At 38.0% G+C, this 27,519-nt stretch overlaps 1 protein-coding gene across 2 annotated transcripts in view; it reads left to right on the top strand.

Annotated features, from left to right (window-relative positions):
* MYB (MYB proto-oncogene, transcription factor) overlaps positions 1–26,774 on the top strand; it is a 33,394-nt gene extending 6,620 nt beyond the window's left edge. Inside the window, exons 4-16 of one of the 2 annotated variants that reach the window (XM_045544410.1) lie at positions 1,348–1,440; positions 1,689–1,909; positions 3,576–3,810; positions 5,210–5,290; positions 5,731–5,835; positions 7,132–7,386; positions 8,310–8,672; positions 10,870–11,012; positions 11,967–12,081; positions 12,173–12,298; positions 12,602–12,712; positions 13,877–13,984; positions 25,456–26,774. In XM_045544410.1, the coding sequence (XP_045400366.1) occupies positions 1,348–1,440; positions 1,689–1,909; positions 3,576–3,810; positions 5,210–5,290; positions 5,731–5,835; positions 7,132–7,386; positions 8,310–8,672; positions 10,870–11,012; positions 11,967–12,081; positions 12,173–12,298; positions 12,602–12,712; positions 13,877–13,984; positions 25,456–25,572 (2,073 nt within the window). In that variant the 3' untranslated portion in view covers positions 25,573–26,774. The remainder of the gene's footprint in view (positions 1–1,347; positions 1,441–1,688; positions 1,910–3,575; positions 3,811–5,209; positions 5,291–5,730; positions 5,836–7,131; positions 7,387–8,309; positions 8,673–10,869; positions 11,013–11,966; positions 12,082–12,172; positions 12,299–12,601; positions 12,713–13,876; positions 13,985–25,455) is intronic. The other variant, XM_045544412.1, reaches the window with a different exon arrangement.
* Positions 26,775–27,519: the final 745 nt, after the last annotated feature.

Raw genomic sequence — 27,519 nt, forward strand, 5'->3', positions numbered from 1 at the left:
TTAAAGGATTTTGACAACATTTTAAAAACAATTGCTTCTTGTTTTATGTTTTCACTTATTCGGATAATACAAATTAGCATTTTGATGATTTGTTACATAGTAGATGATGAAACTGGATATTTTCTGTAAGTCAGTTTCTTCTAAATTCCCTATTTTTGGGGAATTTAGCCATACTTTTTGTGTAAGATTCTGGAGTCCTGTCTTGACTTATCCCATCCTCCCATCACCTACATTTAAGCAGTTACTAAGGACCCTGGAATTCCTCTGTAGTTTTCATTTTCTTTTTATCCTCATGGTTGTGTGACAGGTTAGGCTTCTGCCTCCCATCTGGACTGTGGCAATGGCTCCTAACGGGCTTCCCCACCTGTAGCTTTCCACTTTTCCATCCATCCCAAACATCACTGGCAGATGGAGTTTCTTAAGATGCAGCCGTACCTTATCTTTTCAAAACCAACAACAGTGACTTAGAATCTCACAAATTAAGTAAACTGCCTCGACCAGGCACTCAAGGGCCCTCCTCTCTGGCCCCAACTTCCAGCTCCAGTTCTGTTTCCTACTTCCTCTCCGTAAGCAGGTTTGCTTGGATTCATTTCTGCTTTCCCTTCTCCTCCTGGGGATCCCACCTCCTAGAATGTTCTCCCTTTGCTTTACCAGTTAAAGTTCTGTCCATCCTTCAAAGTCCACATGAGGAGGTTTGGCAGACTCCTCCCAAGGAACAATTTCTCCTAGGAGATTCTTGTCTGCTCCCTTCAGTATCATTATACTTTGGTCTCTTCTTCTGTATAAATCAAATTCAGCCTTCTGTCATAGTTAATTATATATTTGTTTTTTCTTTCTTATAAGATTACAAGCTTCTGTAAGGTACGGCCCATCTTTTATTTATCTTCGTTTCTTGTATAACATAAATACTGTGGTCCTGAGTTGAAACACATCTCTTAGTTTTTATGGGAAAAAATCTTTAGTCATTTGGGGTGAGTTTCCATAAAAGCTTGACAATATGGAATCTCCAACAAGTCTTAGGCCACCTAGGTACTTCCACATGCAGCAAGACTGAAGTTAAGTTAAACTGACAGTCACTTGCGTAGTGTGATGGTTCTTTGGTGTACAGGGCAGGACTATTTTCCTCAGGAGGCAGAGCTTCTAATTTTAGATGTAACTTTGATATATTATTTGTATGTTCTGTAGTCTGTAAGTAATAAGGGGTAAATGGGCTCTTAAACATGCCCTAAAATGTTCTTGAATGTTTTCACTGTCTATTGTCTATGTGTCATTCATGTTACAGCAGTCTTCATGTGCTTATCACATCGTATCTTTATGATGGTACATACTTTTATTTTATTTGTCTAGAATCGAACAGATGTGCAGTGCCAGCACCGATGGCAGAAAGTACTAAACCCTGAGCTCATCAAGGGTCCTTGGACCAAAGAAGAAGATCAAAGAGTAAGTTCTTTCTTCATTGGTGTGTGAATCATAATTAAGAATATTCCCAAACGTCTTTGTTGGATGTTTCCCAACTTGAGGAAGCAGGTAAGTGGGCAAACAAGAGGTAGAGGACTCTATTCCCATGTTTCCTATGAGTGAAAGCCAATTTTAGAAATTTTCTAAAGATCTTGTAACACTGAAGAATGATTACACTGACTCATTACATAACATTAAAACATAGGTTATTTTTGTGTGTTTATCTGAAGGTGATAGAGCTTGTACAGAAATACGGTCCGAAACGTTGGTCTGTTATTGCCAAGCACTTAAAGGGGAGAATTGGAAAACAATGTAGGGAGAGGTGGCATAACCACTTGAATCCAGAAGTTAAGAAAACCTCCTGGACAGAAGAGGAAGACAGAATTATTTACCAGGCACACAAGAGACTGGGGAACAGATGGGCAGAAATCGCAAAGCTACTGCCTGGACGGTAATAATATGTCAAAAAATGTATTGATTGGGAAGACTGAGGGAGTGGGTATTGAACATTCTGTTTTAAATGTATGGGGAGTGAATTACATTCCATCAGTCATAAGTGTTTCATTAGATAAACTAGATCCATAGCTTTTAGAAACTGAATATATCTTGGAGTTTATCTGGTTGGAGATTTCCAGGACCTACCCAACAGTGAGCCCTGGGCCAACTCATTTACCTTCCCTCAGCCTCAGTTTCCCCACTTGCAATATGAATAATAAACAACTTCCCAGGGTAAAACGAATGTCAAAGCACTTTGTAAACTACAAATGTCTAAACACATAAAGGGAAAATAAAGACAGTTTGTCTCTAGTCTGAGTTCAGACAGCTGGTTTAGTGACCAGAAGGAACTGAGCTACCATTTTCCTGATACCAGCATTCATTTTATTATACCATTTGGTTTAATTTTTTCTTCTTTGAATGGAAAAAAAAGTGTATTTCTAGAATTATCATACTGCTTCCAAGTTTTTTGAACAATGTCAGTGTAATACTTTCTTTTTAATAAACAAGGCAGGAAAATGACCTCATTATGAAGGATAACTATGGAAGCTCATTTTTGTCTCATTTTCACCACTTAAATAGTATATAACAGATTTTGTTACTTTGGAAAATAATACTTTTTATTATAAACCTTACATAAAAATAATATAGATAGAAAATATTAAGAGTAGTTTTATTCTTGAGCTTCATAATCCAGGAGAAAGGGTTGTTTCAATGATGGTTTATGTAGTATTATCTTGAGATGCTCCAAAGCATTTTCATCCTTGTGGTTCAGTATAAGCTTAGAAAATTCAAGAGGTTGGTAAAAAGAGGTCTTTTCTCCCCTATGGGCTAAGAGAGAGTACACTGTTGATTTTTCTAAAAATTAAAGGGGCGATTGAACTTCCTCTTTCTTTAGCATACATTTCCCCCACCCCCAGCAAAATAGTAAAAGGGAGGCTTAAAACGGTTTTTGTGAATTGAGAAACTGCTTTCCTGAGAATGGAAAGACTTTAGTAAAAATGCTTTGCAGTTTGAAAATATATTAGGGGTTAGTATCTTTCCCTTTGGGATCCCATTTTCTATTCTCACCTCTGACTGGCTACAGGAACAATTGGGTGGTTTTCAAAAGGTGAGAGGTTTCTTTGACTCCAAAGTTCTAGCTAATGATAAGGCGTGAACAGCGGGGCAGCAGCAGCAGCATTAGAATCCCCCGACTCCCCTAAGGCCCTGTTGCAGCCCCCCTATGCCCCAATGAAAGCAGTATTTTTCTAGGACGGCTGGAACTTCAAGTTGTATGAGAGTCTTATACCACAAATAATCATAATAAACATGAAAGGTTATTAAATTGAAAATACTCCCTTACCAAGGAAACAAAATGGTTAAAAGATACCAGAATTTATGGAAAACCACACAGATTCCAGATGATCTAACTAAGAGTAATCTATGGATTTCAGATTAGGCAATAGGGAAAACATGATCTTAGGTGGTGGAGAAGACAGAAACAATTAAAAGAAGAAAACAACTTTTAGTGAACCCAAAGAAAAGATAGATCTCTGTTAGAAGCAGTTTTCTGTCAATTCACTAGCATATGAATTGAAATTTTTGTTTGTGAAATTTCTATGTGATATATTTCTGTGCAGAACTGATAACGCTATCAAGAACCACTGGAATTCTACAATGCGTCGGAAGGTCGAACAGGAAGGTTATCTGCAGGAGTCTTCCAAAGCCAGCCAGCCAGCAGTGGCCACAAGTTTCCAGAAGAACAGTCATTTGATGGGTTTTGCTCAGGCCCCACCTACAGGTCAACTCCCTCCAGCTGGCCAGCCCTCTGTTACCAATGACTATTCCTACTACCACATTTCTGAAGCACAAAATGTAAGCCGTTCCTGAGAGTTTAGTTTCATGAGAGAGGTGGTTGTTTTAACTCCAGGTTAAGAATATCATGCAGTTGTATACTTTTCAGAGAGCTTTCATAAACACGATCACAGTCAGTCTTCATCTACCCTTTGAAGTAGATAGAGGCAAGGTGGTGTTACCCCTGGTTTATGTATGGAGAAAGAAGATGGTAAGTGATTCTTCCAGAGTTCCACAGCTCATAGAGACAGTGCCCACTGGAGTCCAAGTTGTTTGATTCTAACTTGCTGCTTCAAATATAATTTGAAGTGAGCTTTTGAATTTGAAGTACTTAAGTTTACTTAAAGCACAGCTAAAGAATAGAGGAGTGGAGATACCTTTGTAGCCTAATATTTTTCTCTTCCAAATGAAAAGTGAAGGTAATATTACATATGCAAGGAAGATAGTTCAACACTGAAATTCAATTAACTGTAAGTTCAGTTCTGGTAGTGATCTAGCAGAGATGTCTTTATTCACTCAGTAAATGTTTATCTTCTTACTCTGAGATAGGAGCAGAGCTTTGTAACCTTGATTCTCTGATGTCTCCTTTTATCCTCCTTTGGATCCACATGATTCCTTCGTAATTTCTAGATATTTATATTTAGAGAAAGAAATAATTCATAATGCATGGTAAAAGAAGTCTTAAAGAGGAAAATACCAAGAAATTTTAATCTTAAAACTAACAATAATAAATGATGAAACTTACCCAAGAATACGGAGCTCATATGCAAATTCTATGCAAAACATATACATAAATAGGTTCTATTCTTCTCTATCTGTTCCATGCATTTGACTACAGACTTTACAGAAAGGTCTCAGGTGAATGAATTATCACAAGAAGTTCTGTGTTTTTTATTGAAACTCATAATTATTCCAAGAAAAATATTTTTATTTATGAACAGCTCGTGCCATCAGTTTTTCCCATCAAAACTTCTTTCATGCATTCATGAATGTATTTTAGATCATATTTTTGGCTGGGCACAGTGGCTCACGCCTGTGGTTTTAGCACTTTGGGAGGCCAAGGTGGGAGGATTGCTTAAGGCCAGGAATTTAAGACTAGCCTGGGCAACATAGCGAGACTGTCTTTAAAAATTTTTTTTTTTTAATTATTTTCCATGTGTTTTTTTCTAATTAAAGAATAATTCCTGTCAGGATTGAGGAGCACTTGAAATTTCTTTCACTATGTTGCTTCAGCTATTTAGCCAATTTTAAAGGCCTGGCTAACTTTCAAATTAGAGGGTTTTAAAAAAAATTGTTCAGTGAATTTTATCAATAAAGTATTTTTTTCCCTCAGTCCCAGAGCAAAACCTCAGGAAGCCAAGTCCCCTGAAGCATATGTAACCATAAATGACGAGGCCTTTGTTTTGCCTTTTCGATCCAGGTCTCCAGTCATGTTCCATATCCTGTAGCGTTACATGTAAATATAGTCAATGTTCCTCAGCCAGCTGCCGCAGCCATTCAGGTAAGATCATCTTATAAAGAAACTCATTTGCTCTTCAAACCACTGCTTTTAAGAAACGCCTTATTTCTTTCATCTAAACACTTAACTTTTACCTGACAAACAGAAGTAAAAAGAAGTGGGAATGTGGCGAGGAGAACAGAGTCTCGGCAATCTACAGATCTTGGCTTCTAGAGTGCGTTTGCTCTGCAATTCTCTGATTCTCTGATGCTAAAAAATGAAACAAATCCTCAGTCAGCACCTGCTCTAGCCTCAGATTTCATGTCGCTCCCTTACATCTGAAATAACATTCACAAAGATCTCTGTAGTAGCTAAATTCAGCTGGCCTTAGTGGCACACCGAGGCTCTTTGGACTGCATGTGGTACCTCATGACTACAGGCTACAGCCCTTCTGGCTACAGCTTCCAATCGGACCTTTGTCTTTTTTTCCCTTGTTATTTCAGAGACACTATAATGATGAAGACCCTGAGAAAGAAAAGCGAATAAAGGAATTAGAGTTGCTCCTAATGTCAACTGAGAATGAGCTGAAAGGACAGCAGGCGCTACCAGTAAGACTGATTATCATGTGCTTAAACTGGGGGCCAGAGTGAGGGGGGCAGCAGCCTTGCCTCAGTGTACCTCAGCACTCTTCTCAACATTACACTCACCGAGGCTCTATGTATCCAGTCACAATGTCTCAATACTAGCAGTTGCTTGTAATAAAATGCGATTGGTATCAGAATGTATGTTGACTAAATTGGAAGGAGTCTTTTTGCATTGCCATAGAAACACAATATCCACTTGTGATTGTCATCATTAATTTTTTCTCCCCCTCTGGAAGGCTTGTAATCAATCTAAAGACTAGCAAAGATAAAATGAATGAAATTTTGCATTTTTTAAAAGCCATATATCCGTAGGGTACCAATTTGTTTGATCTTTTCTTTTCCTATTACTTTTTTAACCTATATTTTATCATTTCAAATATGACTTGATGTATGTTCGGTACCTGAAGTTGTATATAAATACCTCTTCACAAATAACATTAGCTGCTCTCTTTCGTTTGCGTGCATGAAAGCTGTGCATGCCATTACTGAATACTGGCATCTTTTGTGGTGATTGGACAGCAAATAGAAAGCTGCTTGTACTCTGTAACATATGTAGTTCACCAACAAAGAGAATAAAAGAGAAGTGATACCCAGTAGGGATTCTTAGGGGTAAATTTCTTTTTTGCTAAATAATAAAATGATTGTGTGCACATGCTAGCTCGACCACTTTTTAACTTTAGTTAATGTTTTGCAACTTCTCCTGTTGTGTGGTCATGCTGTAAGGAGACTTCTGTTAATTTGCTCTTCTGCTTTCCTGACCACGTTGATCTGGCCGCCCTTCGCTGCCTCCGTGCAAGCTGTGGCATTAGAAAGGGACAGAAGCAACAAGAATATGAGCAGATAAAAGCAACTCTGACCCCTGGATCTTCTAGCCTTTGTGTAGGTTAGGATACAAATAGGGCAATTCTTAACTCACAACAAACATTAATGGACCTTTGACAAATTATATTAAAGTGGATTTTTAAGACACTCAATATGAGAATTGTACTCTGTAACGTAGTCCCATAATTTGAAGTTTTAACAAATGATAATTAAGGTAATCGTGGGGGTATAAACTATAGCCCTATTAAAAAGTACAGTCTTGCATTGGTAAAAAGGAAACATCTTGACAACTGTTTCATAGGCATAAGTTTTCAATGATGCAACTACTTTTATCTTTCTTCCAACAGCATCTGATACCTTGTGCAACATCATTGCTAAGTTCCTTCTCCCTTCTTCTCCCTCTCTTTCTTTATTTCTACACCCTACCCTCTTCCTTAGACACAGAACCACACATGCAGCTACCCCGGGTGGCACAGCACCACCGTCGCCGACCACACCAGACCTCATGGAGACAGTGCACCTGTTTCCTGTTTGGGAGAACACCACTCCACGCCATCTCTGCCAGTGGATCCTGGCTCCCTACCTGAAGAAAGTGCCTCGCCAGCAAGGTGCATGATCGTCCACCAAGGCACAATTCTGGATAATGTTAAGAACCTCTTAGAATTTGCAGAAACACTCCAATTTATAGATTCTGTAAGTAGAATTGTTAAGGCAAGTTAATGTTTCTGGATGAGGACTGAGAAAACCCATTTCTTAAATCATTGCCATTTTCTATAGCAAATATGTTATTAGCCTACATTAATGTAAAGGTAAAAGGATGATTTTAGGCTTGGTGAATATGTTTTTTCAAAGATCTGATTTTCTAGGCTACCTAGACAAAAGGTAGCTTTTCACAGTTTTCCATCAAAAGTCATATTTTTTTTAAATGGTGAAATTGATGACTTATAAAGTAGGGCTTGGATTATGGGAATAGTGTTTGAGTTACTTTTAACTTTTTTTTTTTTACTTGTCTTACTTCTTTGTGCTTCCCTATAATTTTTGCTTTGCTTTTGGATGGCACATTAAGAATTTTGTTTAGAGGAAGGTGGGTGGGGGAGAATTTTGTTTACTCAGAGCTTAAAGCAATCTTTCAATGTAATTGAATTGATAATCAGTTCCTTGGTGGTACAGGGCTTTCTCCACAAACACTGATTATTGATTACTGATCCCATTGGTTCACTCAGATGAATCATCTTTAGTAAAACAAAATTGAACTCAGCACCTCCTCAACAGACACTTGGTTCATTTCCTTGGTTTCCCCATTGGTTAAAAAGCATTTATTGCACACCCATTGGACAGGGTGAATACTGCCATTATGTGCCTTCTAAAAAAGATTTTCTTTGTGCTGCTCTCCCTGCAGCACACTCTAGGACCAGCCTTGAGGCAGCACAGTCGACCACTCTAACACAGTGTAACAGAGCAACTGTTAATCCCGAAGCTGTTTCTCAAGAAGTTAAACAGATGGGCCCAGGGTTTGCTTTGCATGTAGCATCTCTGTCTCAGTGCTATGTTTCAGGTGATGATGGCACACCATGCACACACTGTCTCAAAGTTCTGTGCCTCCCACGTTGTTTCAGGATTCTTCATCATGGTGTGATCTCAGCAGTTTTGAATTCTTTGAAGAAGCAGATTTTTCACCTAGCCAACATCACACAGGCAAAGCCCTACAGCTTCAGCAGAGAGAGGGCAATGGGAGTAGACCTGCAGGAGAGCCTAGCCCAAGGGTGAACAAAGGCATGCTGGGTGAGGGTTCACTTGACCCACCCAAGGCCTTACTTCCTGCAAGGCACAGCACAATTCCGCTGGTCATCCTTCGAAAAAAGCGGGGCCAGGCGAGCCCCTTAGCCACTGGAGACTGTAGCTCCTTCATATTTGCTGACGTCAGCAGCTCAACTCCCAAGCGTTCCCCTGTCAAAAGCCTACCCTTCTCTCCCTCGCAGGTAGAGCACGATTTCTGCACAGCTGCTACTAATTTTCAACACACACCTGAGCCTTAATAATCTAGAAACTAATCCTTTGGAACAAATGACTAATTACTGTTACCCTAGCTGATTTCACTCCATTGTCAAATCTTGCAGTTGCCAAGTCATATTGCCTCCTGAAGATTAGGCTGGCTGCAGGCCGACTGATGATTTTGTCATAATTCTCTCTCTTTTACTTTTATGGTGGTTTGAAAGATAGATAGTTGCATGAGATGTGCTTTTTGTTCCTTTCAACACTAGAGTTTAACATTTCTGTCCCTTCCTTTTCTCCCATCTGATCTCTTCCTTTTAAATTTTTAACACAATTTCTGTCTCTTTGTTCATTTATTATTATGTGATTCACTGACCCAGGAGAGGAGAGAACCAAATTGTGTTTATATAACATTTGGGTTGCAACTGGAAAATTTAAAGCTTCCAATCCAACCTTAGGTGGAAATGTTTAGGAAGAAGATGAAGAACAAATGCTTAAGGAAAATAACTTATTTTTAATTTCAGTTTCTCACCATTTGTTCTGTTGAGTTGTGTCATATTTTACTAGTGCAGTTTTTGCCAATGAATATTCTTATTTCATGCAGTGTTTTCAAGGCATGGAAATTATAATTCTTATCAGAGATGTGTATTTCTAAATTATTAAAATAATTTAAATTAATAGATAATTTGGCACTGTAAAACATTTTTCCAAATTATATTCATTAAGAACAGCTTTAAGGATGAACAAATAATGACCTCACAAAAAAAAATTATCTTGTTTTTTTTTTTTTGCCTATAGTTTTCAAACTGTGTTCTACAGAACATTGGTTCTGCAAGACTTTCTTAGATGTTCTAGAAAAAAAAATCTAAATATGTAGGTATATATGTTTGGGAAACTCTGAATCAAACAAAGTTAAAAATTGGTTTCTTTACTGCAGGACTTCTCAGAGTTATTAATATGCTGTGCATTGTGAATTTCCAGGAGGAGATTATGAAATGTTGTGTTTCCCAAATTTATTTTACCTTGGAGTTGTTTAAGGAACACCTACTGGTTTCCCAAAACTTTGGTGTTCTGAGAGACATAGTTTATTATTCAAGAATTGTCCACATAATGTAAACCTTCTATAATAATAGTTTTGCTTCATAGATTATTAATGAGAGAAAACAAAGTATGAAAGAAAAATATTCAGTATTTTTCAAAAATCACTGTAACCTTTTAAATGTTAATAAGAGCACATCTCAGGCTGAGCACAGTGGCTCACCCTGTAATCCCAGCTCACTTGGAGGCCAAGTCTGCAGGATCCCTTGAGGCCAAGAGTTTAAGACCAGCCTGGGCAACATAGTGAGACCCCTTCTCTAAAAAAAAATTTTTTTTTTTAATTAACCAGACATGGTGTTGCACTCATAGTCCCAGCTACTCAGGAGGCTGAGGCAGAAGGATAATCTGAGCCCAGGAGTTTGAGTCTGCAATGAGGCAGTGAGCTATGATCGCTCCTCTGCACTCCAGCCTAAGAGAAAGACGAAGATCCAGTCTCTCAAAAAAAAAAAAAAAAAAAGTACATCTCATTGTATTTAATGGCAAATGTTCTTTTGTGTGTTTTTTTTGTTTTGTTTTTTGTTCTTTTTGAGACAAGAATCTCTCACTCTTTTGCCTAGGCTAGAGTGCAGTGGTATCATCATAGTTCACTGCAACCTCCAACTCCTGAGCTTCAGCAGTCCTGCCTCAGCCTTCCAGGAGCTGGGACTACAGATGCACACCGTTGCGCCTGCCTAATTTTTCTGGTTTTTGTAGAGACAGAGTTTCACTCTTGCTCAGGCTAGTCTCAAACTCCTGGCCTCAAGCAATCCACCCACTTCGGCCTTCCAAAGTGCTAGGATTACAGGCATGAGGTACCACGCCCTACTGGCAAGTGTCATTTATTGAGAATATTTTCTTAGGATTTTATAAGTTTTTCAGCACTGAGCCTAGATTTTATTTCTTGTAAACCACACTCCAAACCTTGGGTGCTCAATTGAAATAAAACAATGTCTTCTCCAACATTATATGCTTGTTAACATCTTCATTATTATATATCGTGGGTCAGTAAAACATACTTGGTTGTTATCAAGGTATGGTTTTTACATTGGGCAGAATAAAGAATCACTGGCTAATCTAAGTAATTTTTTTTTCTCTCTCCATATTTAGTTCTTGAACACTTCCAATAACCATGAAAACTTAGACTTGGAAATGCCTTCTTTAACTTCTACCCCTCTCAATGGTCACAAATTGACTGTTACAACACCATTTCATAGAGACCAGACTGTGAAAACTCAAAAGGAAAATACTATGTAAGTCTTTGGCTCAAGAATAAAATTCTTTATTTACTTACATAGTCCCCAAATATCTGATCCACTTGTACGTACATAATATTATTTACCGCTTATGTATAATTATGTATGTTCCTACATTGAATACTGAGCATGTTACAACTATCTAGAGGTATAAGGAGGGAAGATAAACTGAATTACCTTTTGTAGTTCTCCTCAAAATTTTCTATATATGCAGTTAGTTTTCATATAACTTTTCCATTCAGTTTGTTCATTCAATAAGGCTTTTCTTCTCACCAAAGACAAGAGCTTCAATCTCCTTTCCTCTCTGATTATAAGCTTCAGAGTAAGAACAAGTATGGTTCTTTAATTAGTTCATATTTTTTATCTTATTTTTTATTTTGGAAATTTATATGTAAATAGGACCTCTTCTGACATCCCCAGGAATATCGTATAATTAGAAGCTAAGGGGTGATTAAGCAGTCATTTTTATTCAATAAAGCCTTAACCAGTACAAAGAAATGGCAGAGAAAGTGTGAATGATAAGAAACCTTTAAAAGAAATACACTCTTATTATTTCCAAGTACAAAGAAAAAAATTTTAAAGGTTAACGTATGTTTTCTAGTGTGGGCTCTATTTTAATGAATAGATAAAATTGATTTGTAAATGACATCAGATCTACACCAGGCTTATGGTCGTCTTACAGAGCAAGGGGCACTACATGTGTCTTCAAAACTGTTAAGGAAATAATAATATTTTAATGCTCTTAGTCTTAGAGGTATAATATTTTGAAATATTTGAAAATATGTGATATACATATTTTCTTAATGAATAATATGATTACTCAGCATACTCAATTCCATATCAATAACAGAGTTTACTGTATACAGTGGGAAAATATTAAATGTAGCAGGTAGAGCAACGTAGGGACATATTTTCTTTTATATTGAGCTACTGCTTGTTTTTTTTTTTAAGTTTTAGAACTCCAGCTATCAAAAGGTCAATCCTAGAAAGCTCTCCAAGAACTCCTACGCCGTTCAAACATGCACTTGCAGCTCAAGAAATTAAATACGGTCCCCTGAAGATGCTAGTAAGTTTTAGAAAAGTTCTTGGGTTTCGTTGGTTTATCGGTACAGATAGGAGTTGTCCTCTAATGCATAAATACCCGTTCTTCCCTTTAGCCTCAGACACCCTCTCATCTAGTAGAAGACCTGCAGGATGTGATCAAACAGGAATCGGATGAATCTGAAATTGTGGCTGAGTTTCAAGAAAATGGACCCCCCTTACTGAAGAAGATCAAACAAGAGGTAAACACGAGACCCTTTGGAAGGAACAAGCTGTGAACTCTGCCCCCTTTGTTCCCTGTGTGCAGTTTGCTGTGTCTGCCCTTGGCACTCTGTAACACCACCACTTTTCACGCAAGATTGTCATACAAGATGCAGTGGAAAGGTACTACTGGAGTGTAGGCATCGGCCTGTCATTTGGGAAGGCAAGCTGTTTCTCTCCACTTCATGTTTGGAGAGAAGACGAGCTAGAGAGTACATTTGAGTGTAAATGTTTCATGGGAAGTTCTGGTTCTAGAAACAACAAAGCACCTGGTTTGCTTTTAGGTGGAATCTCCAACTGATAAGGCGGGAAACTTTTTCTGCTCACACCACTGGGAAGGGGACAGTCTGAATACTCAGCTGTTCACGCAGACATCGCCGGTGGCAGATGCACCGGTAAGTACATGCTCACAAGTCCTCAGTTGTTATGTGATGCTAGTGCCTCACCAAATCCTGTGTGTGGCATGAGGGGTACTGTGGCTTCAGCACTCACTCTCTAATGCATTTTATTTCTAAATATCCTATCGCACATGATTTTTAAAATGATTTTAATGTAGAATATAAAGTTGAGATTCTGTTTATGCATTGGAAACAGATTCTGTTCCACTTCAGACTTTTTCATTGTTTCTTTTCTTTATTATTTGAGCATCCTTGCCTTTTAAAAATTCTGTTTACATGGATCGTTCCATAAAACCATGTTAATCTTTATATTTTCCTTTATTTGTCTTCTAAATGTAATATTTCTTTCTTGTTCAGTTGTCGCATGTTTTATGCAGCATCTAGTATAGTGCCAGACACGGTGTCTATAGTAGATGCCCAGTGCTATACCCAAGATTGCATTGCTTTGGTTGCCACCATTTTTAAAGTTTGCCATTTGTGAATGGTTGCCCTTATGTCTTATGGAGAATCAGAGCTAAGAACAATTGCTACTGTTTATTCAGTAGTTACTAAGTGGTAAGTACTGTTCTAAGGGCTTTAGATGAATTAATTCATTTAATCCTCGCAACAATCCTATGAGGTTGGCAACATTATCTTTTCCGTTATACCAACTGGGAGAAACTGAGGCTTAGGAAGGCTTAGTCATTTGCTTAAGATTATATACCTAATAAGTGGTGGTGCTGGGTTGGAACTAAGAAAATCTGGTTCAAAATTCCCTACTTTTACTGTTTTTGTCATTAATGTGTAGCTCTAAAATAGTTCTGTACCAACACATGAAATAAAGAGTTCTTTCCCAAGAGCTTAGTAAACCATCTATTTTTAAAAGCATGTATTTATTAATTCATTTAGCAGATGGTTTTTGAATGTCTACTACATGCCTAGAACTATGTGGGACTCCGAAGAAGCATTTTGTTTTGATGATGTTTGCCACAGTGGGATTAGGATTAACACATAGTTGCTTTCTTTTAGAACATAGAGAAGAGAATTTCTGGCAGATACCTTCCTTTTTTCAAGCTAATGTGCATCGTGTCATAGTATTCTACTCTCTACAGTGTTAGAATAATGTTGGCTGTCATATTATACAATCTCATTTAAATTTTAAATTATCTTCTTTCCCTTTAGAATATTCTTACAAGTTCCGTTTTAATGACACCAGTCTCAGAAGATGAAGACAATATTCTCAAAGCATTTACAGTACCTAAAAACAGGTCCCTGGCAAGTCCCTTACAGGTAATTACTATTCCAACTTTGGTATCCTAAAATTCATTCACTAAAAAACTATCGTCTTGTGGTGGTAGTGGTGGTGGTGGCATTTTTTTTTTTTAACATTTTAGACATAGAGGAGTCGTAATGCTTTTAAACAATTTTTTGATGTCTAAAAAAATCCTGTAATTCCTTGTTGCTACTCACATGACACATGCTAGAAATTTCTGGGAGCAGATTCACAAAGCATGATGAAGTGAGACATTTCTTACTGTAACTGAGACTAAGATCATTTATTACACATGTGTTAGTATCTCCTTTTCCTGATTTTAAGTATTTTATGAAAGCATATCTATATAGTTTGCCTTTTATTCCAAAAGTTTTATGTTTTTTATGCTGTATCACTAAGCAACCAAAGCTCAGAGACTGTTTCAATTTTAAATGAAGGTCGAAATTAGCCAGACAGAACATAATCGCAATGTATTTGACTATCAGAATAAGAAAGTCAACTGTCAATGTTGTGTGGCTAATGTGTAGTTGGCCATCTGCAGTGAGGTTTTAATATCAAAAGAGATTTCCCTTGTAGCCCTGAAGTGGGTGTATGTTGATGAAATACAACAAATTCCAAATTAATCCTGAGCCAAATGTAAATAAGAATGCAAATTTGCTCCCCCAAATTATTTAAAGTCGTTCCCAACATTAAATAGCCCAATACCCAGCCACCTGCAGAGCCCTCCCCTCCCTCCCCTGTGCTACTGGGAGGGAAACTTCATAAACCCCGAGGCAGGTGGAGAACCTGGATTCAGAAGCCGGAAGTCGTATTTCATGCTGTAAGTTCAAAGGGACCGTCATGGGATGGCAGGCTGTGAGGGCTTGCCGGTGCCCTTAAAGGGCTCTCCCATCATTGCGATATGCCTTCTGGCTCTGAATTGTGAGAATCTTAAAACTTCCTCTGTTTCAGTATTTGTGATACTTAGTATTTTTTTTAACATATTACAAATATAGCTGGAAGGGTTGTAGGCACATTTTGCTTATTAATTCAGTCCGATTGCTTCCTGCACGGCCTCTGTCTGACAGCAGTTGTCTTGGTGAGATGGCTGTGGACCGGGGTGTGGGGTAGGGAAGGTCAGTACTGGTGGCGAATCTGGAGAAGTTCCTGAGTCGATCAGGCTTGGGTGGGCCCTGTGGAGGACACTCAGAATATCACAAAGAATTGGGAGATGAGGAAGAGAACGAGCTCCACCCAGGCATAGGAGGAACCCAGAAAGGGAGTTGTAAAGCCTCAAGTCCAAGGGCAGCCATTTCAAAACTTTCCCAAGAGCTGACCCTGGGTCCAGAAGGTAAATCCTTTCTTTGTTTTTCTTTTCCTCTTTCCTCTTCAGTTACTTGGCCCTTGGTTTCCACAGCATAGAATTTGACTACTGCTATTAGTACTTTAAGGTAGATTTAAGCTTTATTTGTATCTTGTAACCTAGCCTGGGACCAAGCTGGATGTATAGTGGTATTAAACAGTGCATTTTAAATTTCAAAGAGCAAATATGTAAATATATTTGGGGACAGTTATCATTACATAAGCTGAAAAACCCTGGTTATTTTCCTAAAATTGAATTCTAATAGCTTTTGGACTAACCAAATAGTGTTTAGCCAAAACCATTTGGAATTGAACATGGTGCTGATATAAAATTTATATTATATAAAAGTTGGCAAGAATGTCAGTATTTATGAAAAATAGGTCCAATTTTTTACCAACAAGTTTTTAATGTGATTACATTTTTAAAAAACATAATGAACATGGAATTTTATCGACATATTTATATTTTCTTTAAAAGAAATATTGGTTATCTTTGAAACTAAAAATTCAGTAGTAGCTCTATTTTATTAATCTGTATTTTCTAGTATATCAGTGAATCATATTGGCACTCTATAGATTATAACATCTGTATATTGAGATTGTCATCTTGTGCACATCACATGATGAAGGCAATATTTGTCAATTCCACCAAACTGAATAATTGAGACTTAAAAGTTAGAGTAATGGTTCTATCTACACTATATGGTTCACTGATTTACACTGATCAAATATATTCTAATAATCTGCTATAATAGATAACTTATTGATTTTAAGAAATGCTTGCCAAATGAATGAATGCTGTACACCAAGTATCTCCTTCATTTTGTGTGCTGAAGATCTAGCTTCTGATACTATAGAAATATATGATTTCTAAAATGTTTCATACTTTTTTGATAAATATTAGAAAATACATCAAGTGATTCTAAATATTTAAACATACATATTGCCAATATTTCATGTAATCCTGATTCAATAATATTTATGTATGTTTTTATGCAATTTGGTAGTTTCGTTTGTTTAAAACATGGCATTTTATATATTTCCATTGGTAATCCAATTTTACCTAATAAGGCAGATTTCTCACACATGGTATTATTGAATATATTGTGCATTTATTAAATGCTCTGATAATTCAACTTAATACTTAATAATACTTAATACATAATAATAATAATCTATAACTTTTGTAATTTGTACTTACAATAAATCAAATATTCATGGGATTTTAGCCAAACTATCTAGACATTTTTGTCATAGTACTTTTAATTAAAACAAAGTACAATTCTTAAAATATTTTAAAATTCAGATGCTTCTAAAATGTAAAATATTTGCTACTTGTGTAGGGCAATTAATTGTCCATTAATCTAATTGTCTAAATAACTTAGGTGTAAGAACAGTTTATTGAAGACTGTAAAAACTGTGAAATTCTGCCTTTTGTCAGTTCAGTTTTAATCATTCTTGGCTTGATTATGGTAATAACATTTTAGACAGAGCATTTATTATTGTTTTTGAGGCCCATTTACTGGGCCTTTATGATTTGACTTCAAATGTACTTATAAGTACACATGCTCTACATAAGTATATGTAAATTACATTTGATATTCTAAAATTAGAAATGCAAGAAGCTATGAGTTTAACATTTTCTTATGATAAGTTTTAAACACATAGAAGTACAGAAAATATACTATGTTCTAGATTTAGCCATGATGAACCAGGATTTCGCCATACTTACTTCATTTATTTTTATGAACTATTTTAAAGTAAATTTGAAACAATATAAAATTTTATTTTTATGTACTTCCAGATGTATCATTATAAATAGGCATTTTTATATATAACCTAATACCATTATCACACATTTTTATTAACAATAGTTCCTTAATATTATCATTCTAGAGTATATTTAACTTTTCCCATTAATTCAAAAAAGAATCTTTTTATTATTTCTTTGATCCAAACTGAAACAATTCCACATATTGCATTAGGTTGCTAAGTCTCTTAAATCTCTTGTAATCTCTAGACCAGTGCTGTCCAGTAGAACTTATGCAGGGAGGAAAATGTCCAATGTGCTGCCATCCAGCATGACACCCACTGATCATATGTGGCTGCTGAGCACTTGAAATATGGCTAGTGCCTCTGAGGAATAGAATGTTTAATTTTTATTGAATTTAAGTGGCTTTAATTTAACAGCCACAGTTCCCTACTCTCTTCTTAGAGTCAACCATTTCCCCATGGTGCTCTGAATCCTTTTAGTGGGAAATGGCGTGTAGAGACCAAAGTTAGGGTGCTAAATATGCCCATTTTTATGTGGGTTGTCATTGAGGCACAATGAGTTTTAATAATTCAGAACTCTCCATATATCCCCTAATCTATAATCCATAATGCTTAAATAAATTCTTGATCTTTATTTAAAAGGCATTTGCAGCAGCTGCATAGTCTTAAAATTGGTGGGTTTCTTTCTTTTTTTTTTCTTTAAATCGCATTAATTTTAAATTGTAAAAGCAAACGGTATTCTTGAAATAAAAATGGTCTGAGACATATTTGATATTTGTGTCTTTTATGTGGCTCAGAACATGTGAGATTTTCCCATTGTACTATTGTCAGGCCTCAGCCTTTTACGCACGTTCTGTGGGGTAAAGGAGGAAGCTGAGAAACTTATAAAATGATCAAAAATGAGGAAATACTAAAAACATAAGGCCTAGAAAGCTTGAAGTTTGGGGCAAGAAAGGCAGATTGACTGTGGAACACTACTTGATTCTGCCATTCAGTAGTGACCCTGAGAGAGACCAGGGCACACATGCACACACTGCTCCCTCCTCAGCAAGGAGAAAAGAGCTGTTTTCCTCAGTGTGCTTTCAATTTGCTTGACATTTTGAAAAAAGCACATTATGCTAATAAACTGTTCTTAAGGTAGATATTTTTATTAGTAGATCCAAAACTATACTTAAGTTAAAAGCCTTCTAAACTTCTGTATTTTTCTCTTAAATTATAATTTCCTCTTATCCTATTTAAAACCCAAGTGTAAAAGATGTGTTCATATGCTTTCTACTCACTCACTTTCCTCTTTTTTGTAACCACAGAGTGACAGCCTTAAATTTTAATTTCCTGACCTGGCTTGTCATGGCCTTACTTTTTTAAAACTGTGAGTTTAATATAAGTCAATTTCTCAAGTCATTATTACTTAAGCCCATTTGGGTAGCATCGGAGAATTTTAAAATATCATGGCTAGCATGAACACTCACTTTCTCCCTCAGCTTCTTGGTTCGATGTGTTTTAAACTACTCCTATCTTTATGTGATTTGTTTATGAAATTTCATATTTTTCAAAAAATAAGGCAGACCCTTTTTGCGTGATAGGCGTTGCCGAGAAGCGGGATAAGCTAGCATGGGAACAACAGAACCTGGGTTCCCAGTCTGGACTCCACCATTTTCAAATTCCATGACTTTAATTCACTCACTGAATTAAATTAATTGAATTAGATGTCTCTTGTCTACAAATTGGTGCCCATAGCATGTCCTCCACTCATCACACGAGGTTACCATGAAGATCCAGTAGAAATAATGTTGCTTTCTAGAAGGCAGCACACTCACCAGTGTGTGCGGGTGGTATTGTGGTTAGGCAGAGGCTGTGCTGAGTCTCCGTCCTTTGAAACGCAGGGCAGCAGCCCTCAGCAATGACCAGGTTTTCTCGCACTGTAGTATGATATTTCCTCTAGCATGCTATTCCCTGTTCCACTCTCGCAGAACTGTGTCAGTGGGTCACCAAAAGAGAGAGCTGATTCAACCAATTCCCTGAAATAAAGGTAGTCAGGCCTCTTGGTATTATGGAGATGAAACAACTGATTTACTGATTGTTCTGTTTTTCTGCTGCTTGTGTTGGAAACAGTCTACGTGTGATAGAGATCTTTCTGAGCATTTTTAATCTAATGTGCTGTGCTGACCTGCTCCTCTGGATGTCTGAACACTCATTTGGTTCTCCTTTTTGGTCACTTTTTTCCACCTACCCTGGAAAAATTCACATAGCTGTCGGTAGTATTTCAGTGACCTGCTTTCAATCGTTGTTATAAATGAAGCAAGTTTTCTGTGCACTGCTTTTGAGTTGAACGGAGAAAGGCTAAAGGAAGGAGAACATATGTTGAGCTCCAAGTCAGAGTGCCCTGCCCCAGACATGACAGGCAGTGGATTTTTAATTTGTTTTGTTTGATGACACTTGGAGAGAATAAACATTCTGAGATAGAATCTTCCTCGGGTGAGCCAGCAAGGATAGAATTGCTTTAGAGTAATTTGGCACTGGTCTTACGCTTAATAGTTTGGAACTCATGTGATTAAAGAAAAGGACATTCTTCCAAAAAATTGTGACACCCTAGGCTATGTGATATAAACTGTTGGAAAGTCTATAAACATGTCAGATGAAGAGACCTGTAGAGACATCTGGGACAGACTTTGAATTTGGAAAGGTCCCTCTACATTAGCAATTATTAATCTAGACTTGGGAAGTGGAGCCATGGGCAGATGAGAAAACTTCCAGTCGCCATCTAGACTTTTAATACCCTAACTTTTAAGATTCTTTTCTATGAAAAATCAGCAACCCCGAAGTTGGAGGCATTTAATTGATTTGTGCCAACAAAGGGAAGCATTTACTCGTGGGAAAAGTTTGGTAACCTTATTTTAGCAACGTTTCAGCTCAAGTTCATCCCTGACCTTTGAGAGACAACCAGCGATTTCTACCTTATCTCTTATAACTGATCCATTTTAAAAAGATGCCCCTTTGGGAAGGAATTCTGACTTTTGGAATTTTAGTCCAGAGAGAGTATTTTTTTCAGATGGGTTGAACAGAATAATCAGAGAATTCTTATTTCGTATTCTTTTGGTTGCCATTTATACTTGATTATTATTTTAAAACAAAACATAATAAAAACATAATACCATCTCATGAGTTGCTCCGGTTTTACAAATTTCTTTTTATGATTTATACAAGTTTCTTATTAGGTCTGCAAATTGTAAAACATAATTTGCCAAGGCTTTTGATGTCAGCAGATATTGTGTGAAGTTGCTATATGAATGTAATATGAACAATAATAGTTGTTATTCAGCATGATGAAAAAAACTGTTCATATTCTAAATGAAAATGTGAAGGTATATCTAATTCTGACAGAAAACCACCTGTGGCCATGGTCTGGTTTCTTTTTAATTCTCAATTTCTACAAAGGATCAGAATATTTATTTAAAGTGCTTTAACAGGATATCCCAGTTAAAGCTTTGACAGACTGTTTATAGTTTACTCTGCCCAGGGGCAATTAAACACACATTACGGCATAAGCAAGATGACTCCCTGGCCACAGGAGGAGGATGTGCGGTAGGATTATTAATGTTGATAGGAATTAGGATGGAGTGACATGTCTACAATAGTCATTTAGCAAGAGAATTCTTACACAGAAATCTGTAATGCTCATCGATTCCTTAGCGTAAAAGAAACTAAATTTAGGGAAAGGGAAACAAGGAGGATGCAAAAGATAAGTGTGATAGTATTAAAAAATACTCTTCCAGCGCAAAGACATTTAGTCTTCTTTTGTGGAAACTGTTCTGTCTACATGAAGAGCTGGTGTAGGGCCCCAGGAATGCAGGTAAAAAGGGTGAGAGAGTGGATTTCATTTTTTTACTGGAGTACTCAACCTTCTGGTCTCCCTTTACTTTCATGCCGTAAGCATGTGTCTGCTCTGACCAGTTCGTTTCACTGAGTGTTGTAAGATGTGCTTGCTTTGTGCTGTCCTGGTGCAGAAAAAGAGCTGCCCCACTCATGCTTGCCTGCCTTTTTCTTCCTATACTCCAGCTACTGCATCCTGGTGTTTGTCTGCACTGGGAGAATCGTGCATTCCAAGCCAAATCTTACTTGCCTTAGGCTCTGAGCTTCAGGGCATATATGCCTCTGAAATGCTATGCTTTCTGGAATTTGGATAGTTCAGTCATTTTGATTTTTTTCTTGGTAGATTCTCTTTTGACTTGGGAGAAGCTGATTATATGAAAAGGTCTCTCAAAATACTAATGAAAAATACATGGTACCTTCTTTATATTAATCTCATTTTAATATCTGATCCTAGAAGAAGAGCCAAATATGAATAAAGGGAAAAGTCAAATTTCAAGCTGAAACTATGTTAAGTTGATCATACTTAGTATTAGATTCTCCTGAACAGACTTTGGGAATTCTCAGTCAACCTAAGTACTATATATTTACAAAGGATCAGAACTTGACTTTTACCAGGAGGCATAGTTAAAAACAAGCATAAGATTCTTTTAACACAGCATTTTAATATACTTAATTTACACATTTAGAAAATTAATCCTGTATTAATTGAAGCCCAGCCAAGTAGAAAAATTCTTTTTTTTTTTTTGAAACAGAGTCTCACTCTGTTGCCCAGGCTGGAGTGCAATTGCATAATCATAGCTCACTGCAACCTCAAACTCCTGGGCTCAAGCAATCCTCGTGCCTCAGTGTCCTGAGTAGCTGGGACTATAGGCGAGAGCCACCATGTCCGACTGATTTTTCTATTTTTTGCAGAAATGGTGGTCTTGCTCTTGCTCAGGCTGGTCTTGAACTCCTGGCCTCGAGCAGTCCTCCCACCTCAGCCTCCCAAAGTGCTAGGATTATAGGTGTGAGCCACCACGCCCAGCAGAAAAGTTCTTAGCCAGAGAAAAACAGAAGGAATCCTTCCTTTTTGGGTCCTTGCTTCTGTCTCCATTCTTACTTTCCTTCCCCTTTCCCTTCCATTTGTTTCAAGTATTTTCTTTTCTGTGTATATCTGTATATAAATCTTAAGTTTACATACAGGATATTGGTATATTAAGAGATTTCGTTCTGGCCAGGTGCGGTGGCTCACACCTGTAATCCTAGCACTCTGGGAGGCCAAAGCAGGAGGATCACTTGAGGTCAGGAGTTCGAGACCAGCCTGAGCAAAAGCGAGACCCCTGTCTCTACTAAAAATAGAAAAAATTAGCCTGGCGTGGTTGTGAAATGTGCCTGTAGTCCCAGCAACTCGGGAGGCTAAGGCAGGAGGAGTGCCTGAGCCCAAGAGTTTGAGGTTGCAGTGAGCCCCAGTGATGAAGCAAGACTCCGTCTCAAAAAAAAAAAAAATTATTTCATCCTGCTTCCTCTTTTGTTACTTGTTCTTTAAGATCCATGCTTCTAACCACTGCACCCTACTTTATGGTAGATACCCACCATATTGAACTATTCATCCCCAAAAAGTAGTTATTATATATCATATTGCTACAGTGACTCCCAACACATGCTCAATAATTAAAAAGATAACATTAAATTTTATTTTTTTAATTGTTTTCTTGTATCAATTTAGTGTTTCAGTGCTACACTGGAAATTTGTAGCATCAACATGTACACAATCAGTTAAACTAAAATGTGGGATTTATATGGACAGATACACACCAGAGAAATATGCTAGGCAAACATCATTCATTCAGAACTATCTCAAATGCTATAATTAACCTGGCGAATTGTTTAGGATAACATTAGCTGCGTTAGAAGTCAACTCAGAATATCTGTCATCTTTGTCTTGTCATTTTTGTGAGACACTGTTCCTGGAAAATACTAGGATAATCCATCTTGCTGTGTAATATTTCAAGATATGTTGAATCTCTGAGCTTTCACAGTAAACGTTTGCATCCTTAGTGCTATTTACATCGGTGGGGAGATGGCACAAGCTTAGAAACCCAGTTTGTGCCCCAGGATAGTTTAAAGATAGGACATGGCACTGGAAACCTTACGTCACTGACACTTTGATTCAGCCACTAGGTGAGGAAACCCCACCACTGTACCAAAGAGGAATTATCACACCCCTTTGCTAAAAAGTCTGGTGACTCTCAGGCCCCATCGCAATACTTCTTCCTGGGCTCCAAGGCCCTGATGTCCTGGCCACACAATTTCCCACCAAGTTGCTTGCTTTGTTCCTCATGAGAACTCTAATGCTGCTGTCCCCAGCGCCCCGGGCCGTGGCCTGGTACTGGTCCAGGGCCTGTTAGGAACGGTGGGGTGCACCAATGCCTGAGCCCCGCCTCCCCGTCCCCCTGCCCCCTTCGTGGAAAAATTGTCTTCCATGACACTGGTCCCTGGTGCCAAAAAGGTTGAGGACCGCTGCTGTAATAGAAGCAGCATCATATACTCATGAGGGGTGTGGGCTCTCGTGTCACAGGGCCTGGGTTCACATTCTTGCTCCATCGTTTCTTAGCAGGATGACCTTGAGTACATTGCCTGAATTCTCTCCTTCTTTCAAACAACCTGGTCTGTAAACTAGATGCACTGAAGCCTACCCTACGCCACACGTGTTTTGTGTGAGAATTAAATGAGTTGAGACACGTATGACACTTAGAAGCGTGGATGGCACATAGTAAGGCTTGTTAAATGTTACTTAACCTCTCTTTCCCTCCCTCTCTCCCACCTCCCGGACCTTCCCACCAGCAATGTACAAGTTGCAGCCTCCTGACTCTTTCCTGCCCCAGGATCATACTCCTGCTTCTCCATCTGTCTCTCTCAGTCCTGCCTATTCTTGCCCTTGCTCTGCAGCATGGCCCCGCAACTCCTCAGTGTCCCATCCCCTCTTCTACTGGGTGCCACCACGAACTTGCACACACTGCCTGTTATAGTTATTCCACCTGTTTCTCATCTGATACTTTAGGCTCTGAAGAGCAAAGGCCTTTCTTACCCTTCTTTTGTCCTGTGGAAAATAATCTGTTAGATAGTAGTGCTTTTTCTAAACCACTGGTTTTGTTTTGAGCTTACAGGCACCAAATCTTCTACCTGCCTTTGTTTCTGTTTCCCTCTCTGCAATGATTGCTGGAGAGCTCAGTCAGGCTGGGGTTCACATCTAGCTGGGGCACTGTGCTTCAGGGCAAGCGTTTTGGGTACATATTTCAGCCATCTTCATATTACATTTGTCCCTTGGTATCATGGGGGATTGGTTCCAGGACCCCCGAGGACACCAAAATCCAAGATGCTTAAGTCCCCGACATAAAATGGTGTCATATTTGCATATAACCTACACATCTTCCTGTATGCTTTAAATCGTCTCTAGATTACTTATTGTATCTCATACAATGTAAATGCTATGGACGTACTTGTTATGCTATATTGTTTAGGGAATAATGACAAGGAAAAAAGCCTGTACATGTTCAGTAAACAGCAATTTTTTCCCCAAATATATTGGTTGAATCCAGATGAGGAACTCAAAGATACAGAGGGCCAACTGTATTTATTTTTCTTATATTTGTTTCCCTGTGACCCTGGTTTCTATACTTTTTAAACCCTGTTGTCTTAGTATTGATTCTGTAACCATCTTAAATCCTTTTGGAAACCAAGTGGGGCATAAATAGTGCATATTTTTGTCTGAGGCAACACGAAGGCACAGCCAGCGACAGAGCAAGGCTCAAAGCCACTGCACCACGTACCTGCGGAGTGGCCTTGGGCACGTTACCTCCACTCTGAGGCTTCATTTTCCAGTCTGAACCTACCTCCCAGAGTGGTCGTGCCGCTTAAATGATGTAATGTGTGTGACATGCCAAACACTGTCCCTGGCGTCGAGATGCTGTCCTTAGATATTCGTTCTGTCCTGTATCTTCCAGTGTGTCTTTAAAAACTAAGCTATACTAATAAACAGATATTTCTAAATTAATTGATGAAAAAATATATATGATGCTTAGAGGAGGTTGATAATTCCAGCACGTACATGAGCTTCTTCGCTCATGTGGCTCAAGCACTCACCAGTTTGCTTAGTGAGTAGATGCCCACAGCTCACCTGAGATGTCTGGAGAATTATGCTCATTCCTGTCTCCTGCTTCATAAAATCACCTGATAGACAAGGCATTAAAGTATGAAGATGTGGTCGTATCTTATGCAATTGATTGGAGTGGGTTTTCCCTCTTAACGATAAGTAGCTTCTGATAATTAGTATCCCTTAAGAATGCAGGATTTCTGGATGTCAGGGAGTTAAGATTCCATCTGACGAAGGCTTCCTGGTGTCAACCACTTCCATCTGTCACTCAAAATTTCGTATGCTGGCCCCACTGGGAGTGGGGACCCCTTTCTGGACTACAGCGTGTGCTTCCTGGTCTGACCTTGCGGTTGCCCTCTCTTTCCCCATCAGCCTTGTAGCGGTGCCTGGGAACCCGCATCCTGTGGAAAGATGGAGGAGCAGATGACAGCTTCCGGTCAGGCTCGTAAATACGTGAATGCATTCTCCGCCCGGACGCTGGTCATGTGAGACATTTCCAGAAAAGCATTATGGTTTTCAAAACACTTCACGTTAACTTGGGATATCTCATTCCTCGACATGAAACTTTTCACGAATGGGAGAAGAACCTATTTTTGTTGTGGTACAACAGTTGAGAGCAGCACCAAGTGCATTTAGTTGGGTGAAATCTTCTTGGATTCCACCCAACTAAAAGTATTTTTAAAAATAAGTAAATAATAGTCTTACCTAAATTATTAGGTAATGAATTGTAGCCAGTTGTTAATATCTTAATGCAGATTTTTTTAAAACATAAAATGATTTATCTGTATTATAGAGGATCCAACAGATCAGTATTTTTTTCTTCCTGTGATGAATTTTTTGAAATTTTACACACAAAAAGGTACTTCAGTATTTCACTTTTCTCAATCACTAAACATATGATAGATTTCAAAAAAAAAATTCAGTAAAAGCATTACTATAAATGTTGACTTAATATCATGGGACAATTAATCAGGATTGTAAATGCTCATTTATGGTTAATACCATTGGAGGTACATTTTTTGTGCCAAACCATTTTATGAGTTTTTTGTTAGCTTGCTTTAAAATTTATTACTGTATGAAATAGTTTTATAAAAAATTATATTTTTATTCAGTAATTTAATTTTGTAAATGCCAAATGAAAAATGTGTTTTGCTGCTATGGTCTTAGCCTGTAGACATGCTGCTAGTATCAGAGGGGCAGTAGAGCTTGGATGGAAAGAAAAGAAACTTGGTGTTAGGTAATTAACTATGCACTAGTATTTCAGACTTTTTATATATATATATATATACTTTTTTCCTTTTGTAATACATTGGAAAACTTGTTTGGGAGATTTTGCATTTTTCATTGTGTTTTTTTTTTTTTGTTATTGTTGGTTTATAAAAGCATGCATTGCACTTCTTTTTTGGGAGATCTATGTTGTTGATGTCCTATGTTTTGTTTTGAGTTTAGCCTGACTGTTTTTTTTAATTCAGGGGTTCTGAGTTTGATCAGCATCCCCCATGGTTTCTAAGTGTATGGTCTCAAAACTGCTGCACAGATCCTATGTTTGCAGCTGGGGAGACAGAAACTGGGGTCCATAGCCAGTTGCTGCCTTAAGAGCATTTGGTGCAAGATGGCCAGCACTGAACTTTTGATATGACAGTGTACTTACTGCCTTGTAGCAAAATAAAGCTGTGCCCTTATTTTACTTACTTTTGGCTTCTCTCTTTCTTGTGATTGTGGACGATAGTTATTCCTTTAAGAAAATGGAGCAAACTCAAAGCACATTCCTCTCTTAATAATTTGCACACCATCTGAACTTCATGTGAAGTCAAGAATCATTACTATGGAGAAGGAAGAACAAGCAAACCAAGTTAAATAGTTCACAAAGTAATCACAATGACAACTGGGAGGAATCTTCCAGAATGTATAGTTAGGGTTTCAGTGGTATTTGAGTTGGGATAATGTGAGGAGAATTCATTTACAAAGTACTGATACCATGGATGTGGACTGGGTGTAGGAGAGCCACAGGGCTGTGCGTGCACATGGGTACAGGTTTAAAGGTATTTGGAAGGCCACCTGGAGGGGGAGTTGTGGAAAGCAGGAGCCCTTGAGAGGAGCAGTAACCTTTGCCAAGGTCACTGCCATCCAAGGTGACCTTACAGGGAGGGAGCCAAAGGTAATCCCTAATTTTCTTCCCCGAGACCTTCCATCTCCACCCAGGGGTCCTCACTGGCAGAACGTCCATTCAGAACAACCCTGGTTTACAGATGAATCTCCACTGGCTCCATCTCTCAAGTCAATGATGTTTTCACTGTGTTCTAATGTCCCTTTGACATAAATTCCTTTTAATTTCCTTCAGTCACTGTTCCAGCTCAGCCTTGGAATTCTCATATGCGTGGTGCACTTGGTGTTTATTGGTGTTTATACAGCCGAAGATTTGTTACACCTAAATTA

This window comes from Lemur catta, chromosome 2 (assembly GCF_020740605.2).
Source record: "Lemur catta isolate mLemCat1 chromosome 2, mLemCat1.pri, whole genome shotgun sequence".
Taxonomy (NCBI): Eukaryota; Metazoa; Chordata; class Mammalia; order Primates; family Lemuridae; genus Lemur; species Lemur catta.